We start from the raw sequence: 18,062 nt of genomic DNA, 5'->3' as shown, positions 1-18,062 counted from the left end.
TTCATTCATTCTCTCTCAAAAAAGGCTATCCTGAGTGTATATCTCTGCTAAGTAAACATCCCCTCCTCTCCTACGTGTATGTCTTCAAGTTCTTCAAGTATTCTTCTAATGACAATTTTCTGACCTTCTGCAATTCTACTCACTCTCTCCTGCTTACCCTCAGAGTGCCTCATTTGTATTCCTCTTGAAATGTATTATTCAGAATATGCTAGCTGGGCAAACTCAAGGCATTTTATTTAAAGAAGGAACTAAAGAACAGAAGTTGTTAACTTGAAGACTATAATTTTTTTCATTCTTAATATTGTGTTTTTGTTAACTCCAATCCATAATCAAACTAGTGTTTTCTCCTGGATAGGAGTGTATCTAGGAGTAGGCCATTGTATCATGCTGCTTGGTGCTTGGTGTTGGCCTGAATTTTAAAATTAGTTTTTATACTTTTGCTTAGGCGCATTTCTTCTATCCTTCACCTATAAAATAGGCTTTTTAGAGAGACTGTTTATAAGAAGTTAAATTTAATACTATGAATATCATCCTAGTAGAATTTGCCCAGCACTAATAATAGATTTCATATCGACTTTCTATGATTTTGACTCCTCTCATTATATGCCTGGACTCTCAATTTTATTCAAGTCATTTACAAAAATTATCAAGCAGTACAGGGCTAGAACAGAGACTCAAGAGGAATCAGCTATGTACTTCTGTCCAAATTTAATCCATTGTCTAACATGTTTGGTGGAGGACATTATAATTTAGTCAGTTAATAATCAACTTGATTATCTGAGCAAGCTACCCTAATATATCCGTTCTATATGCTGATACTGGCAACAAAGAAACACCATTGATTCATTAGTTAACACACACTTTGAGTGAATAAGGACTCACGTAGTAAGGCATAAAGAAGCAGACCAGGCTTTGATAAAAGGCATCCAACAAGGTGATCCAGAAGGTAAGGGGTAAGTATGCCTGAAAAGGAAGCAGATATGGTGGAGGGACCAAGATTAATAAGGGTCAAAGCAGAGTCAAGGAACAACACAAGTGAATAATTATTTTCGCTTCTTTGAAAAGAAGACTGCATTCCTTTGTTTTCTCACTCACAAACTAGGTGGGCTTTGCAAAGAGTGGAAGAAGAGTAAGGTGTGAAGTTGACTAATCAGTGAAAAAAACCCAGGAAGTAACTCTTCAAATTATGTCACTTTTATCAATGGATCAACCTTAAATCTACTTGAGAAAGGAAAAGTGGTACTAAATTCCCATTTCCTATTGATCAGGTGCTGTTTCAAAAATGTCTCCAAATTCATCTACTTCTATCTCCATTCTCATTCACCATCAACTTTATGCATGACTGAATAATCGCCTAACTGGCTTCTTTGCTTCTTCTCCTTTCCGTGATCCAATCTTCCACAGCAGTTGGATGGCTTTTAAAAACTATAAATCAGGTTATACCATCTCCCTAATTAATCAAACTGACCCCCTCCAATGCCTCCGATGACTTCCCACTGCATTCCCAATACAAGTTCCTTCCCATGGCCTGTAATGTCCTGGAGGGGACAGGACATTATACTGGACCCCTTGCTCTCCAGGGTCCCACCCTACCATTGTTATCTCTCATTCATTATGATCCTGCCACAAGCACCTTCTATTTTCCAACCTTGCCAGACCCATTCTTTCCTTGGGATTTCACCTGTGCCCCTCTCTCTTCTGCCAGGATTCTCTCTGCCCTGGACATCCCATGTGACTAGTTCTTCATTATTCACATCCTAGCTCAGTATCATCTCACTGAGGCACTCCCAGACCAGTCTAAAAGTTATACCCACCCCGTCACTTACTACCATGGCATCCTTAGAAGTCTCTTATCACCTCTGGAAATAACATTGTTTACCTAAGGATTTTCTGGTTCTCAACAGAATGCAAACTTTATACAGTGGGGCTTTGATTTTTGTATTCAAGTGAATGAAACAGTACCTGGTACATAACGACTCAATAAATATTTGTTGAGTCAATAAGTAATTCCTATTTAACTTTTCATGTGCTAAACCACTTTTAACCAAAAGTTTATTATAGAAAGAAAGACCAAGTTCAAGTAGAGACATATCAAATTCAAGTGACTGAAAACAGGTTTTCAAACAAGAGCCACCTCTGATTGAATGTTGGTGTGTGTGCAGGACTCGGAGGCTGAATTCAGACCCAAGAGGAACAACAAAGTGCTCTGGTTTATTAGTGATGTCTGCCATGGACAAAAATTGCAAGTCTTATATCTCTGAGCTAGTCTTCTCTTTTCTTTACGTATTCTCAATCTTATTTCCCTACAAATGTGAAAAGGATGAAATATCCTTGAAAATAACCAATTGCCTCCTAACTAACAAAGTTTTGTAAATATACAAATTGTCTATACACGTTTTTCTATTCTTCAACAGACTCTATTTAGAATTTTAAAATCAATCATTTTAAAATTTAAATTGTTTGCCAACATATCGTACATCATTAGTTTCTGACGTAGTTTTCAATAATTCATCAGCTGCATATAACCCCCAGCATGCATCTCATCACGTGCCCTCCTTAATGCCCGTCACCCAGTTACCCCATCCCTCCACCCACCACCCCTCCAGCAACCCTCAGTTTGTTTCCTAGAGTTAAGAGTCTCTCATGGTTTGTTTTCCTCTCTGATTTTTCCCCATTTAGCTGCCCCACCTTCCCTTATGGTCCCTTGCACTATTTCTTAATATTCCACATATGAGCGAAATCGTATATAAAATCTATCCTTTAAAAAAAAAAAACAACTCCTCATTCTCTGGAAAATCAAAGCAATGAGGATTTGTTGTTTCTAATACTGTTACTATCATTGTTCCTTTTATTATACTGTTATTGTTCCTTTTCCCTATGTCCTCTTTTACTATTTCCTCCTTAAAAATGATGGGATCTTCTGTCTTTCGTCATCCAAAGGTCCATGAAAATCTAAGCAGAAGCACAATCAAATGACAGAAGAGAATGTGGTAGCATCAAAGGGGCCACCAAAACACCACCAGACAAGAGAGAACCATCTGGGATAAGCTAAAATGTAACTTCATGCTTCCGGAGGAGTAGAAGTTGCTCAAAAAAACCTAGAGCAAAAAAAAAAAAAGTAAAAGCATAATTACTCCACAGCCACGTGAGTAAGGGAGCTTTGAAAGCAAAGGAGGGTAAAAGATAAATGAGAGGCTGAAGAGGCAAACTCATGGGATCTCCTGGAATCTGGGAGGGAAAAATGTGCATGTGAAGTCAAAGCCAGGAAAGGTGGCTGTGTGGGTGAGCAGAGACGGGTAACAGGTGATGGCTTCTCTGGAGGGAGCCTCTGCTGCAGCCCTGCTGATCATCTCCTTGGGGAGAGAATCTGCAACCTTGGAGAGTAGATTTCATGATGCTAAAGACAGGAAATGGCCCACGCATAAAACAGAATCCATTTGAAGGCCAAGTTCAAAGAAAGGAGAACTCTTCTGGAAGGTAAACTCAATGAAATCCATGACCTTCTATCAATAGCCATATGCCGGGAACCCGCCTCTATCACCATGTGCTACGAAACTGGCTGGCTCGATACAACAACGTGTGAAAGGACTGATCACAGGGCTCGACAGGAGGAATCAGTGACCTCAACTCTTCCAAGGTAAGAACCAGTCACAAGTCCGTACAAATGGGCTTTTAAAATGCCAGCTATAAAAAACTGTGAAGGTCCCCCTCACCTTTCTTTCCCCCATGGACTTGGAATTTAATTTAGGCTGGAGTACAGGACAAGCTTCATTCATATTGACCACATATTCCTGCATCCTGGCCTTGAACTTTAAGACTGGGTCCCTCTTGGAAAACTCCATTTAGTTCCTTGATCTGAATGGACTGGATGATACTAAGGGATTACAAGGACTACTTCTCCCCTGAAAGTCGAACGTGTGACTGCTCTGCGATGGCTGTGGCAGGTGCCCGTGGACACTAAGCTACTCCCCAACCTGGAAAGGAATTTCAAGTCTGAACAAAGTTAAACTGATGAAAATAAAAACATTTTAAATTTGAGATGTCTTCAAGTTTCTAGTTAATTCTGCGGGTGTGTGTGTGTGTGTGTGTATATGTGTGTGTGTGTAAAAAAATAACAATATTGAGAGCATAATATGGCCAGAACTTTTCTCTTACTTAATCCTCACATCATCTCCATAAATAAACAGAAATACAGGCAAGTTAAATAATTTAGCAAGGTCACACACCACAGAACCAGAATTTAAACTCAGGCTAAACACAACCCATGACGTCTAACTGACCAGGGTCAGTGTCTTTAGAACAGCGAGTGAGGCACAATACACCGATTTCTAACAGTGGGTCTGAGTACAGTGTGTGTGTAGGAAACCCTGTCTGTGTGATTCAGCTCTGTCTTCAGGAATAATAAATGTCCCAGGCCTGGTCAACGAGAGAACGATCTTTCTAGTCACAGTGATCAACACAGGAAAAGGCCAACCCGAGCTTGGCCAACAAGCCCCAACCAGGGCATTCAGAGGTGCTTTAAGAATCGCAGTGTTCCAGGGGCGCCTGTGGGGCCCAGTTGGTTAAACATCTGCCTTCAGCTCAGGTCATGATCCCGGGGTCCTGGGATCAAGATCTATGTCGGGCTCCCTGCTCATCGGGGAGTCCGCTCCCCCCTCTTCCTCTGCCACTCGCTCTGCTCGTGCTCTTTCTCTCAAATAAATAAATAAAATATTTTTTTTTAAAAGAAACAATAGCAATGTTCTGTCGTCATGATTCTTGGATATATATGGCAGCCATGTGAGTCAAAAAATTTCCCTTTTTTGTTAAGCCAGTTCAGGCTGGTTTCTACCATTTGCAACTAAGAGAGTCCTGACCAACACAGTCTTCCTCTCAAGTCTATATTATCTGACTACATCTGGGGACACCCCAGCTTTGCCCACTCACAGGTGTCTACAGGCTCCTGGCCTTGGGAGAGCATTCTGGATTTTCAGCCGGTGGACAGCACGGTGGAAGCGAGAAGGGGCCTGGGGGGTAGAAGATAGCATCAGTTGTTCTTTCTGCAGCGCGGCATGTGGTAGATGACCTGTGCTAGAGCCCCAGAGTTTACTGGCACCACGCACCAGCTCTGCGACCTGGGCGCCATCCCTGAGGTACCTCCCAGGGCCCGGCCGCCCTTGTCTCCAGTGCGGGTAACGATGCCACTTACTCACACGGTCACTTTGAGGAGGAGATTTATGTATGTTAAGCACTTAGCACAGTGCCTGGCACAGAGGAGGCAGGACAGAGACGCTCACGAGCGCCCCATTACCATTAGCTATTACTAGTTTTGTAGAAGATCAATTAGGAGTTTTGAGACAGCTAGCCCAAGTAATCAGCACCCACAATACTCTAGGTTGGAGAGAATGAAGACAGCGAGAGGAGGTGAGAAAGGGGGAAGAGGTATCAGTGATCTATCAGACACAGACCCATAGGAGGAAGGATCAAGTAGGTAGAGTCAGGGGGAGGACACTATTCAGATCACGCCACGCTGCCGCGTGACAGTAGAACTTGAAGAATTTCATTTTGGCTTTAAAACCAGACTAGGAAGGATCCATCCATATCCTGCCTCTGCCCTTTTTTTTTTTTTTTTTTTGCTGTGAGACTTTCCCAAATTCAGATTCTTCACTGCAGAATGAGTACAATACCAGGTTCTCCCTGAAAATGTTTTGTGGAGATAAATGAGACAGGGAATGTTTAGTCGTTTGCACAAGAGATGGCACAGCGAGGGGTGGCAAACAGCGGACAACAGGAGTTGTGAAGTCCAGGCGCCAGCTCCCTTCAGATCCGTGCCCAAGACCTTCCATCTTTTTACCCCCGTTCATCTCAGAAGCAAGGAACTGAACACCTGCCGTGGTAGCAGAGGTCTTTTCAAACAGCCACACCACGCGGATGGTTTTATGTAGACCTGAGGCACCCCAGTCCCGGAGCTGAGCTGACTGGAAAGCGCCCCGGCTTGACGGCGGATGTGTGTCCATCCAAGCGTTTCTACCTTAGCACCTACCTCTGACTTCTGACCCCTCTTGTAGAGTTCAGGCAGTTGCATGAGGGTCTCTGCAGACACATCTTTCTCCAAAACACCATAAATGACAGGAGGCGCGGAAGTGAAAAGGAGGTTGAACAAGATCAAAACCCAGTAGTCGGTCATGGATGTTCCTGAAAATCCACAAAAGAACTGGTACCAGAAAAGGAGGTTCACATAGGCCTAGGGACACAAATAGGAACATGTGCATCTTAGAAACAGCAACGTGTGCCATGACCGCACGAGCCACAGGCTGCCGTGCTCAGCTACGTGATCTCGGCCTCTCTCTCGCTCACAAAACGCAAGACCACTACTTACCTTGCTGTCTTTTTTGGGTAAACGTGTTATTCATGTAAAACACACACAGACACACACACACACACACACACACCCCTTACTGTGTAATGCCGGCACTGCTGCAAGAGCTTTACAAATGATTTGTTCAACCTTCTTAACAACTTGGGAATTATCGTTGCCCCGTTTTACAGATGAGGAAACTGAGGCACAGGGAGGGTAAGGAACCTGCCCAAAGTTATCTGGCTAATATGTACCAGAGCCGGTATTCTAACTGAGACCCGAAGAGATCCTAGCCCAGTGCCTGGCATGCAGTATGCACACGACACATACTCATTTCCCTGCTTTCTAGGTTCAAAATGATTTTTTAGTGGTGCCAGCTGGGTAGCCAACCATCCCAGAGAGTTCGGGACTGAGGGGTTTCCCAGGACGTGGACTCTCACCGCGAACACTGGGACAGTCCCCGGCAAACCAGGACAGGTGGTCACCCTACAGACTAGAGGCATACATCCTACATGGTTCCCCCCACTACTTTGTCTCGGACAAACTAAGTCCATGGCAGCAAAAGGCTCTGTGCCCTCAAGCAAGGCAGGCCGTGGACTTAGATTTAGGAGTTGTACTCAGGGCCTGAAGACACTTCTAGGGCTTTTTCCACCAAGGCCATCTTCCTAACCTCCCTCAATTTTGGTCTCATCTGAAAAACGAGAATTATACCACCTTGGAGCTTAGTATCAGGATCAACTTAGAACGCGCTCACGACCTGTTAAGTGCCTTACACATATTAAGACGTTACTACTGGCATCCTAGACGCGCTAGGACACCTTAGGGTACGGGCCACAATCCTTAGAGCAGAGTTTCTTAAGTCTGGGGTCTATAGACACACACTGTATCCTCCTGGAAACGTATCGATTTGGGGGACGTGTGTTTTGGGGAGTCTTCGTCAGTATCTCAGAAGTTTTCTAAGACCCAAGAACCATAGTCTCAGAAAGACAAGCTACTGGACTGGCATCTGGTCCCTGTCTTTTTCTCCATATTTTATAACACATGCACTGTTTTCCTAGGTTGGTGAGAGGTAGAAAGAAGTCGGGAGAGAATCGCTGCGAATGGCCATCGAGGGCTTCACGGTGGACCGCAGGCCTCTTGTTCCCTGGTGATGGGGTCTCTAGGAGTCCACCCTGCCCCGATCTCCAAGAGCATACGGCACCCCTCTTCCTAATATTAATGTTCCTTACCCTTTGGGTTTAATCTGGGCTTAAAAGGAAAAGGGGAGGAGGTGGGTGGTACCACAAGAGGTGCGGGTAGAAAAATGCAAGAGAGGCTCCTCCCCTCAAAGTCAGGGATCACCAAGTCCTAGAATTTTAAAAACGCAAATTGTTCTACAGGAAAAAAAATTCTGCTGACCAACAGAAACACACAGACAGAGATCTCAAATATACCTTTGGACTATCTGAAAAATGACCTACTGGAAGTTATTTTTTTCTCACCTAAAAGTGGTAATTTCCATAGAGTGATACACGCTGGTGTTTACTGTCAACACGCTACCTACGGGCTTTGCAGGCTACGAAAAAAAAAGGTGGCCTGAAAATAATACCATTGTGACGGATTCGCATAGTCACTCCGCCTACAAAGAACCTGACTAGAGCCATCTAAGGTTCACATGACCTCAGAAAAGAGGAGCCCGATTGAACACCAATAAAAAATAAATTTATTAAAAAAAAACAAAATTGAACACCAATAAAAAATACATTTATATATATAAAAAAAAAAAAGAAAAGAGGAGCCCGGAATTTGGACGCATGCCGACCATCAGGGCTAGAACTTCTCACCAGAGCCTGCCCTTCAGGAATGATACGATCCCAGTGAGTTCCCTGACCACCAAGTGACCCCCAAGCACAAGTGCATTTTACAGGCTTGCTAGAGAATTCTTCACTTGGGATTAGCCAGCTACAGGCTCGGGCATTATCCTGGGTTTTCATGGGCATCTGGGTTTTCGAAAAACAGAACACGGGACACGAGTCTGAGGACAGCAGGGGGTTCTTGGTAGCTCCTGTAAAACGGAATTCTCTCCCGACAGGCAGCATTAAACAGGTCATCAGTCCACTCGTCACCACCTTTCCACAGAAGGTCAAAAATGGGGTCTTACGTGAACCAGACAGGGAATAGAAACGCCCGGAGAGGGCCGAGCCCAGCAACGTGATGGTGGCAGTGGAAACACAGCGTGTTCCCAGGTTGGTTCTGGGCAGGTGGCAGGAGGGCTCAGGACTGCTCCCCAAAACATCAGGGACAGGCCAGGTGGCTTAACCCTGGGCAGGCAGCGGGGGGGCTGGGGGCTGCTCCCCAAAACATCAGGGAGAAGCCAGGAGGGTTAACCCCGGGCAGGCAGCAGGAGGGCTCGGGGCTGCTCCCCAAAACATCAGGGAGAGGCCAGGCAGCTTAACCCCGGGGCTGCTCCCCAAAACATCAGGGAGAAGCCAGGTGGCTTAACCCCGGATGCCTCCTCTCCATCCCTCCCGCAGGCAGCATAAGAACAGTGAAGACGGGGAAGGGACAAGGGCCCGGAGCTACGTACCACGTTCTTGTAGAAAAAATAGAGAATCATGTTGGCGAGTCGTGCATAACACCAGTGCCCGTGCACGAGGAGGAGCTTGCCAAGATGCTTAAACTGAGAAATGGCAAAGTCGCTGGCCATCACCGCCTGCAGAGGCAACGGGGACAAGACGCCACCCTGAGCCACCAGACCAGCTACGTGACAGACACAGCGCGGCAGCCTGGCCCCCGGTGCACGTGGGCACCAAAGCGAAATAAACCCAGTGGACAGACGGACGGACAAAACGCATGAAGGCAGAGCTGTACTCGGCTTCCCGAGATGGTCACATGGAACAGGACTGGTCCTCGGTCGCCGCCCGCGATGGGAGTGCAGCCGATGCACGTTCCCGGCAAGCACCCCCCGAGCAAGAGCGCGGGCAGGGCATGCTCCCCGGCGTCCACTTCCCCCCACGAGGAGGACGTTGAGTCCACAGCAGGACCTCGTGCCCGAGCGTGCAGCAGGCTGGGCCAATAGGGGGCCGGGCTGCACGACACTCAGGAGCGCCCCGAGCCTCACACCCTATCCTTCTCTGACACCCTTTGCCCCCCGCGTGAGCAGCAGTCTGTGCATGGGCTGCTGTCTGAATTCTGTGCCCAAACACTATCTGGTACGTGCGCACCCACAGACAGGCCACTCCCACTCCTCATCCTCCCAGGTCACCCCCCCTCCTGCTTCAGGCCTGCGGGGATTTTATTCAAAGCCTGCGCAGCTCTCCTCGGGGTCATAGGTCACACAGTCGTTGAGGCCTACATATATAGATATTCTGACGATCTAGATGAGCAACATACTTTAAACTGAACAAGCACGTGGTTACAATTGCCCGGGAAATGGGGATGCCGCCCTCGGAGGGGCAGGTGACGTGCACGGTCCTGGGTGCACGATCTGCACTCACCTGCATGCCTTCCTGACCCGAGATCCCAATCCCGACGTCCGCCACTTGTATCATGCTAACGTCATTGGCGCCATCACCTGCACGAGCCGGAGGAGAAGGCAAGAACCATGTGAGCGGTAGAGACGCCACCTTCCCAAAGCCAGTGACCGCTCGAAGCAACCGGATCCTTCAAGGCTCACCCCAAGTCGGAAAGGTACTTGGGAGCTGGTTGCACAGAAATGAGCTGTGGCATCCCGCTGCTCTCCGGAAGAATTCCAAACTCGGTTTTGCCCTAAAATCCTCCACGCGAAGCCACCCATCTGCACTGATCTTCCCTCTCTCCACGCCACTCGCTCTCCGGTCCATTCTCCAGGTACCGCTGCTGCTTCCAGCAACCGCACCTGCGGTTTCTGAGCCCCTGTAACACTGTCCCGTCACCCCCGCCTCACGGGCTGGATTTCAATCACATGATATCCTGGCTTCTATCTATTTCTTGGTGTCCCCAACACACTGGAAGCTTCTAGAGGGGAAGCATTACGTTCCTGTTGGTAATGAACACCCGTTGTTCCCACCTGCCCACCAACCTTCCACCTGTTCTCTGGTTAAGAGTATCCTGATTTTCCTGGGGAACTCTCAGTCCGTGTGGATTGTTAGGATGAACCCAAACCCCGAGATTTAGGGTGGTAACTGATCGAGGCCTGGGCCCTTAGCACCATCTGTTCCCTGGCCTCGGCGACCGGCTCAGAGATGGGCACATGATTCAAGCGAGGGAGCGGAGGTGTCCACTGGTTCTAGCCTCAGGAACATGTAGATCCAGGGGCTTGAGAATTCATTTACTTGCGTGTCCGTCCGATAAGACGCCTCAATAAAGTTCCACTCTAATCCTGATTCCTTACTCCAGCACCTGGGAAGGAGCTGCGACCGTTCCACTCAGGTTGCTAACAGGAAGGGATGTAACCCCGGGAATTTTCGGTGGGTCTACCAGCACGCTGAGGGGAGCAGCTTGCTGAGCCTAGAAACCGTCCAGCTAAAAACAGAGACTGTAAGAGACGGCTGGGTCCTCATCCTGCCATTCTCTAAACCCTGGAGTATCTCAGAGCTTGGTCTCACACTGCGTCTCTCCTCCACGTATCCTCATTTCTCGGTGATCTCATCTAACATCATCAAGACCTTAAGTATCATCTAGATTCATGATTCCCACACTGAAGCTCCAGCCAGTCCCTCACTGCAAAGTTCCAGACTTTACACCCAGCTGCCCACCTGACCCATCCCTGCTTAGATCTCCAGTGGACTTTTTCACACACAACCTCCATGAGATCCAGCTCTGGCTCCCGGCCGGAGCCGGATGCCCCCGGCTCCATCTCCTTTCTCAATTCCCTTAACTCCTTCTATCATATAACGTATCAAGTTCATCAGCAAACGTCACCAGCTCTTTCTTCACACCATGTCTATTATCTGACCAGGTTTCACCATCTCCTCTGCTCCCATCTGGGCTCAAGCCACCACCAGCCCTTGCCTCAATTATTCCAGGAGACTCTCAACTGGTCTCCTCACCTATGTCCTTGCACCCAGCAGTTACTCTTCAACCCAGCAGCTGTGTGATCCTTGGAAACTTAAAGCAGATCATGTTCCTTCTCTGTTCAAACTTTTCCAGAGACTCCCTTTCTCTTCAGAGAAAAGCCTAAATCTGGGGCCCCCGGTGGCTCAATAGGTTGAGCATGTGACTCTTGATTGCTGCTCAGGTCATGATCTCAGGATCGTGAGACTGAGCCACATGTCAGGCTCTTTGCTGGGCATGGATCCTGCTTAGGATTCTCTCTCCCCCTTCCTCTCCCTCTGCCCCTCTCCCCTAAAAAAAAAAAAAGGCAAAAATTTATAATGGCCTCCAGGACCCTACAGGATCTGGCTACCTGCCACCTTTCTGCCCATCACTGACCTACAGAAAACTCTTCCCTTCGCTCAACCTGTTTTGGCTCTGAACACACCAGAGCTGGCCCGTGGCCTGCACTTCCACTGTCCTCACCAGGAGCGTTCTCCCCTCAGACCTCCCATGGCTCCCTTATTCTCTCTCTCTTTTTTTTTTTTTTAAAGATTTTATTTATTTATTCATGACAGACATAGAGAGAGAGGCAGAGACACAGGCAGAGGGAGAAGCAGGTTCCATGCAGGAAGCTCGATGCGGGACTCGATGCTGGGGCTCCAGGATCATGCCCTGGGCCAAAGGCAGGCGCTAAACCCCCAAGCCACCCAGGGATCCCATCTCCTCAAGTCTCTGCCCACGTGCAACCTCCTCAACACAGTCTCTGAACACCTTTTAAATTAGCAGCCTCCCACCTGCCCCCTTCCCAATGCTCTACATCCCCTGGCTCTGCTTTACTTTTTTTTAAATAGCATGATATATACTTATGCCTTTTTTGATTTATTTCATTTTTTACCTTATGCCTCCTACTGCATGTAAGTTCCTTAAGAAAAAGCACTTAGTCAAGCTTATACACTGCTTTATCTCCACTGCCTAACAAAATGTCTGGTAAACAGAAGGCACTCAATAAATATTTTTGAATGAAGACATAAATGATTTGTTAGTGTCCTAGAATTTGGCTTTTCTGAAGGTGGAAGTCCTCGATTTTTTAGTTCTATGATTCGGTACATGTATCCTCCTGAACTTGGTTGGTTTGGGATCTGACATGTAAGCCAACGTCCTACTATACTGTTTTCCATGTCACTTCCATAACATAGTAGGTGGTCAAATAGGTGAAAAAGATAAAGGGGGGTTAGGAGTAGGGGACAGAGAGGAAGGAGGAGAAAAGGGGGGAGGGATGTGGGGGTGGAAGAGGAAGACAGCAGGGGAAACAGAAGTACAAAGGAAGAATCACCCCCTGGTGCGGCTTCCACAGAAGCCATCAGCACACGCCTGGGTGCCACCCCCACTCACCGATGGCCAGTGTCATCACCCGGAGGTGGCTGCGTACCAATTTCACCACCTCGCTTTTCTGCAGGGGGGTGGCTCGGCAGCAGATCACAGCTTGACAGCAGGCAGTCAGCTCCAGGAACGGCCCCTGCAGACTCTCCTGCAGGGCAAACTCCAGGGTCTTCCCGGTGATGATGAGCCCAGCCCGCAGCCCGGAGCCCTGTGTGGCTGGAGACTGGGGTAAACCCTCGCTTACGGATGTTCGCGCGTTGGAGGCTGGATTCTTCTCCCGAAGTTCTTTCAAAATTGTGCTCATCAGCATCTCACAGGCGTCCTTGAAACAAGAGGCAAAGACAGTTAGCCTTAGACTCCCCTTGGTGTCCACATCCAGCTAAATTTACAATTGTCATTCTTTAGCGATGGCCCTCCCTAGGCAACCCCAGGTAGTGAATAAGCGGTTGCCTGGGAAGATCTGCTCTTTTGCAGAGATTTCTGTGTGTGTGTGGAGCCCGGCTAATAGGATAGAAGACATCTTACCCCCGGTTCTACAACTAAAAATAGCTTAGAATTTCTTTATTTGGACAATTCACCTTCTCAAACAGGGACTTTCAAGGGTCCTTTGGTCTCTTTCTACTATTTACTATCTGCTTGACTTTAGGCAAATTATGTAACGTCTCTGAATGAGCCTCAACTTTCTCACGTGAAACATGCAAATGTCTACATGTCATTGTGAAGAACGAGTGAGGTTAACATGTGCAAAGCTCCTCGTGTTAGGCATGGCACAGGATTTAAAGCAATAGTTACTATTTTTATCTTCTTTTGGATTCAACATTCATTCATTCACTAAGTATGTACTAGGAAACCACTTGATGCTAGAAAACATCCCAGACATGCACAGAGAGAAAAATTTGAGTCATGTGACGTGACTCCACCTGAAGCCAAATGAGGTGACGCTCTGTCTTCTAATGCCAGCTCCCATACTATCAATAAGCGTCCTTTTCACTGTTTGGTGACACGTGTTCTGTATGTTTCTGCTTTTTGTTGATTTCACTGCTTAAAATGGCCTCCAAGCATAGTGCTGACGTGCTGTCTAGTGGTCCCATGTACAAGACAGTTGTGATGTGCCTTACAGAGAAAACTGGTGTGTTAGATGAGCTTCCTGCAGGCATGCGTTAGAGTGCTGCTGGCCACAGACTCACTGTCAATGAATCAACTATACAAATAGAAGTTGTTTTCAAACAGTAAGACACATGGAACAAGGTTGAATATTAACTGGTTGACAAAAATGTTGTGACCAAAGGCTTGTGGGAGCCTAGCCCTCTATTTCCCCCGGGGGTAATGGCTCAGTATTCACTAACTCAGTGTTTGCGGCAACTTTACAGAACTTCACTCCATGACTAACAAGAGTAACTATAGAAAAATACACATTACGTACTACATCATATAATACGAAACCCACACGTACTACATCATATAATACAAAACCCACAATCAGCTGGGGCTACCTAGACGAATCACAACCCTTAGGAGTTTTAGGTTATAAATATGAGGATAATTTCATCTGATCTGTCTACTTGTTATAACTGTCTAGTAAGATCTCATATGAGAAAGTCTTTTATAGATTACAGATTCTAATGAACGTGAAAATAAAGAGCCATTATCTCAGGAGAAAATTTTAAATGAAATCATAAAAATGAAACCTAAAAAGTTACATGATGGATCCTGAAAGAGCTTTATGAATCACAAAGCAGTAAATAATCTAAGATATGATTGTATTAACCCTCTGCCCCCCCTCAAAAAAAACCCCAAGACTTTTATGAGAATGGACACCATGTAAAATTTATAAATGGACACATTTGGGATCCCTGGGTGGCGCAGCGGTTTGGCGCCTGCCTTTGGCCCAGGGCGCGATCCTGGAGACCCAGGATCGAATCCCACGTCGGGCTCCCAGTGCATGGAGCCTGCTTCTCCCTCTGCCTATGTCTCTGCCTATGTCTCTGCCTCTCTCTCTCTCTCTCTGTATGACTATCATAAATAAATAAAAATTAAAAAAAAATAAATGGACACATTTACTATAATCCAACTCGCAAATTTAGGAACAAGGAGTTGATGGAAATTCATAAAGTGAGGTACTATACTTACTACACTACAGAAATGACCAGATATCTTACTGGTTTCCAGGTGGCCCAAGGAGAATGTCACAGAAGCTGTTTCTTCACTAACTGACAAACCAGCTTCATGATCTTTCTTTCTTTCTTTCTTTTTTTTTTTAACTCTCAGCATTTCCTGATGGAGTGGAGTGATACGGAGGGATGGAGGGAGGGAAAAGGAAGGAAGGAAGGAAGGAAGGAAGGAAGGAAGGAAGGAAGGAAGGAAGGAAGGAAGGAGAAGGGAAGGGAAGGGAAGAAAAGAGAAGAGAAGAGAAGACAAGACAAGACAAGACAAGACAAGACAAGACAAGACAGAAGAGAAGAGAAGACAGAAGAGAAGAGAAAGAAAAAGAAAATAATATAGTGACTGAGCTCCTGCTATGTGCCTGGAATTTTATATGATTAGACTTGAGTCACCATAAAACTAAATTACATTCACTGTGTTCTGTTTAGTTATCTTGAAAATTCACATAGGTGGAATAGCTTTGATAGTAAAAAAGAAAAAAAAAAGAAATTATTTTTTTGCACTTAGAACAGTCTACGCTGGATATTCCATAAAGACTTCTTGAATTGGTAGTTTTATATGCCTTTAACTATAAATTGTATATTTACAAATAAGTTCTACAATCCTAATGATCTTACTGCTCACCAAAATGCCAAAATCAAAGGTCAAGAACTGATTTTTCTCTTTTAACGTTCATTGAGCCCCTTCTGTCTGCTAGTCACTATATGTTTCATTTATAGTCTATATCTTCTCATTTCATGCCCACAACAACCTTATGAAATAGGTATAACGCTTGCATCACAGGTTCAGAAAAAGGCCCCAAAAAAAACCTCTCCAGGGTCACGTACCTGATACACAGCAGGTCAAGCACATGAACCGGGGCCTTCCCAACCTTAGGGCACATTCATTTTCATCACCAAAATGACTAATGACAATTTCTTGTGCTCAGCTCCTGCTGGTACTGGGAGCTGCCTGGTGGTTGTGGTTATGGGTCTCCGGGCCACAGCCAACTGCCAAGGAGAACTCATTCTGTGTTGAATAAGGAAAACTCTCTTTCCTTAAAATGCACAGTCCGGTTAGGTATTGCCAAGATACTTGGCCATAAAAACAGGGCTAACCATACATGGCAGCCTGTGACAGAGCCCCAAGATGTGCTCCAGGTGAGAAGCTCCAGAGGATTTCTGAGAGCCAGGTTTGATGTCATGGATTAAGTCTGACTACTGAGGAAAGGAGGGAGGAAGTAGTTTTCCAAGCTAATTAAACAACATGCATAAATCTCAGAGAAAATTCCCATACTGGAAGATTAAAAAAAAAAAAGCCTGTTTAATTGATTAGTATGTTTCTGTTACAGATTAATGGAAGTGAGGCAGGGATAATTGTAAAACAAAAACAAAAACAAAAAAAAGCTAGATCCAAACCTCTTAAATTCCTTCTTAAGGAAAAAATAATATTCCTTTCCCTTAAAACAGTTCTTCAAACTTGATGTTCCCAACAGCACTACCTATGAATTACCACTAGAGGGCATAATTATCCTGAGTCTATTTTTGTCATTAACCATAAAAATATTAGTGCAAGCACCTGATGCTGATAGACCATTACTTCCCCCCAACTTGAAATAGAGGTTTATTCCTGTCCCAGAACTTGGTCAATTTTGTCACTATGGGCTAAATCTGGTTAAATCGTTGGAGCTCCAATGTGGAGGGGGTGGGGAAAGCAAGTAAAAAATAAAAAGGCAACTTTCTTTAGCAAGGATTCCTTTGAATCATGTTTAACCACAAAGCCTTTAGAAGAACTACAGTACCTTCCCAAGCACAAATGAGGCTGCTGGAGAGAAGACATAATCATCAAGGAGCTAATGGTTATTAGTTTGTTTTTTTTTTTTCCTCCTTGACACTTATTGAATCACAAATGCTCCCCTGGCTCTGAAGAAGCAAAAAGGCTGATCCAATCTCATTATACGTACTTTACTTTGGGTATTGAGGATAAAGAGCTTGTCATCTGGCTCCAGCAGTTTGCACGCATAAGCTATGTTGACAGCCGTCTCCTGCTTGTCCCCCGTCAGCATCCAGATCTTGATGCCGGCTCTTTGAAGGGCTTCTATGGACTCAGGGACTCCCTCCTGCAGACGGTCTTCAATGCCAGTAGCACCTGAAAAATAGCCAGAGTGCAGCAGGGCTTGTGAGAAACCAAGCCAGCAGGAGCCCACCCAGGCTACGGTTGAACTCTGTTAGTCAACCCAATCCTGCGCTACAAACGGCTTCCAGTAGCTTCCAGGGATGCAGAGGAAGTGTGAAGACCTAAACCAAAATCATAAACAGAGTAGTATTTTGGGAAGGAATCCTGAGGAATCAATGAGCTTATTAAACTTACTTGTTCTCCTTTTTGGCTAACTTTCTTCTCTATAAACTGAGGGGAGCTTGTTTCAATTACTCATGTAACTTTGTTCTAGAATTTTACGATTCTGTGATACTCCCAAGGGTAAGGGCAGGCTTTTAAAGCATGCCCTTGCCAATAAGTCGCTTCTATTATGAAAGAGCATGGAAAATAGAGATTACAAGTCCACAATTCCCTTTCTCAAACCAACTGGGGCCAGATAAGTTTCAGAATTCAAAAGTTTTTCAGATTTTATTTATTTTTTATTTATTTTATTTATTTATTCATGAGACACACAGAGAGAGAGAGAGGCAGAGACACAGGCAGAGGGAGAAGCAGGCTCCATGCAGGGAGCCCGAGGTGAGACTCAATCCTGGGACTCCGGGATTATGCCCTGGGCCGAAGGCAGGTGCTAAACCGCTAAGTCACCCAGGGATCCCCAAAAGTTTTTCAGATTTTAGAAAAGTAACAAAGTGCATCTAGGTTTTGAAATATCTGCCAATGAAGCATATTAATCTTTGTGTCACAAAACTTACAAATGTTCATACTAATTAGGATGATAAAGACTTATAATAATCTTATCAAACCAGGCCTGGGGGAAAATAAAAAACAACCCAGGCCTGAATTTGCAGCCAGACGAATTGGCATTAAACCCACACAGCATTTTTGAGTTTGGCATTTCAGATGAGGAAATGTGGACCCATACATACTACAGACACTGTCAGAGAAATGACACAGGACAGGCATCATCACTGTACGGGCTCCATAGTAAGTGAGATCATCGTTTTTTTTCTCTGAACCAGAGAATGGAGCTCAGAGACTGGTCTCTTGGTAT

General features: G+C 45.6%; 1 protein-coding gene across 8 annotated transcripts in view; it reads right to left on the bottom strand.

Moving 5' to 3' along the window:
- The window catches only part of ATP10D (ATPase phospholipid transporting 10D (putative)), a 100,097-nt gene that overhangs the window by 9,594 nt on the left and 72,441 nt on the right, over positions 1–18,062 (bottom strand). For 7 of the 8 annotated variants that reach the window (XM_049092932.1, XM_025435810.3, XM_049092931.1 and 4 more), the window contains 6 exons: positions 16,818–17,002; positions 12,725–13,034; positions 9,814–9,890; positions 8,904–9,029; positions 6,023–6,223; positions 883–963 (listed from right to left, as the gene is read on the bottom strand). In XM_049092932.1, coding sequence (XP_048948889.1) covers positions 883–963; positions 6,023–6,223; positions 8,904–9,029; positions 9,814–9,890; positions 12,725–13,034; positions 16,818–17,002 — 980 coding nt within the window. Of the gene's footprint in view, positions 1–882; positions 964–6,022; positions 6,224–8,903; positions 9,030–9,813; positions 9,891–12,724; positions 13,035–16,817; positions 17,003–18,062 lie in introns of those variants that run through there. The other variant, XM_049092936.1, reaches the window with a different exon arrangement.

Source organism: Canis lupus, chromosome 13 (genome assembly GCF_003254725.2).
Source record: "Canis lupus dingo isolate Sandy chromosome 13, ASM325472v2, whole genome shotgun sequence".
NCBI classification, from domain to species: domain Eukaryota; kingdom Metazoa; phylum Chordata; class Mammalia; order Carnivora; family Canidae; genus Canis; species Canis lupus.
The sequence above is the reverse complement of the archived record's forward strand: the minus strand, read 5'-3'. Positions and strand labels throughout refer to the sequence as shown.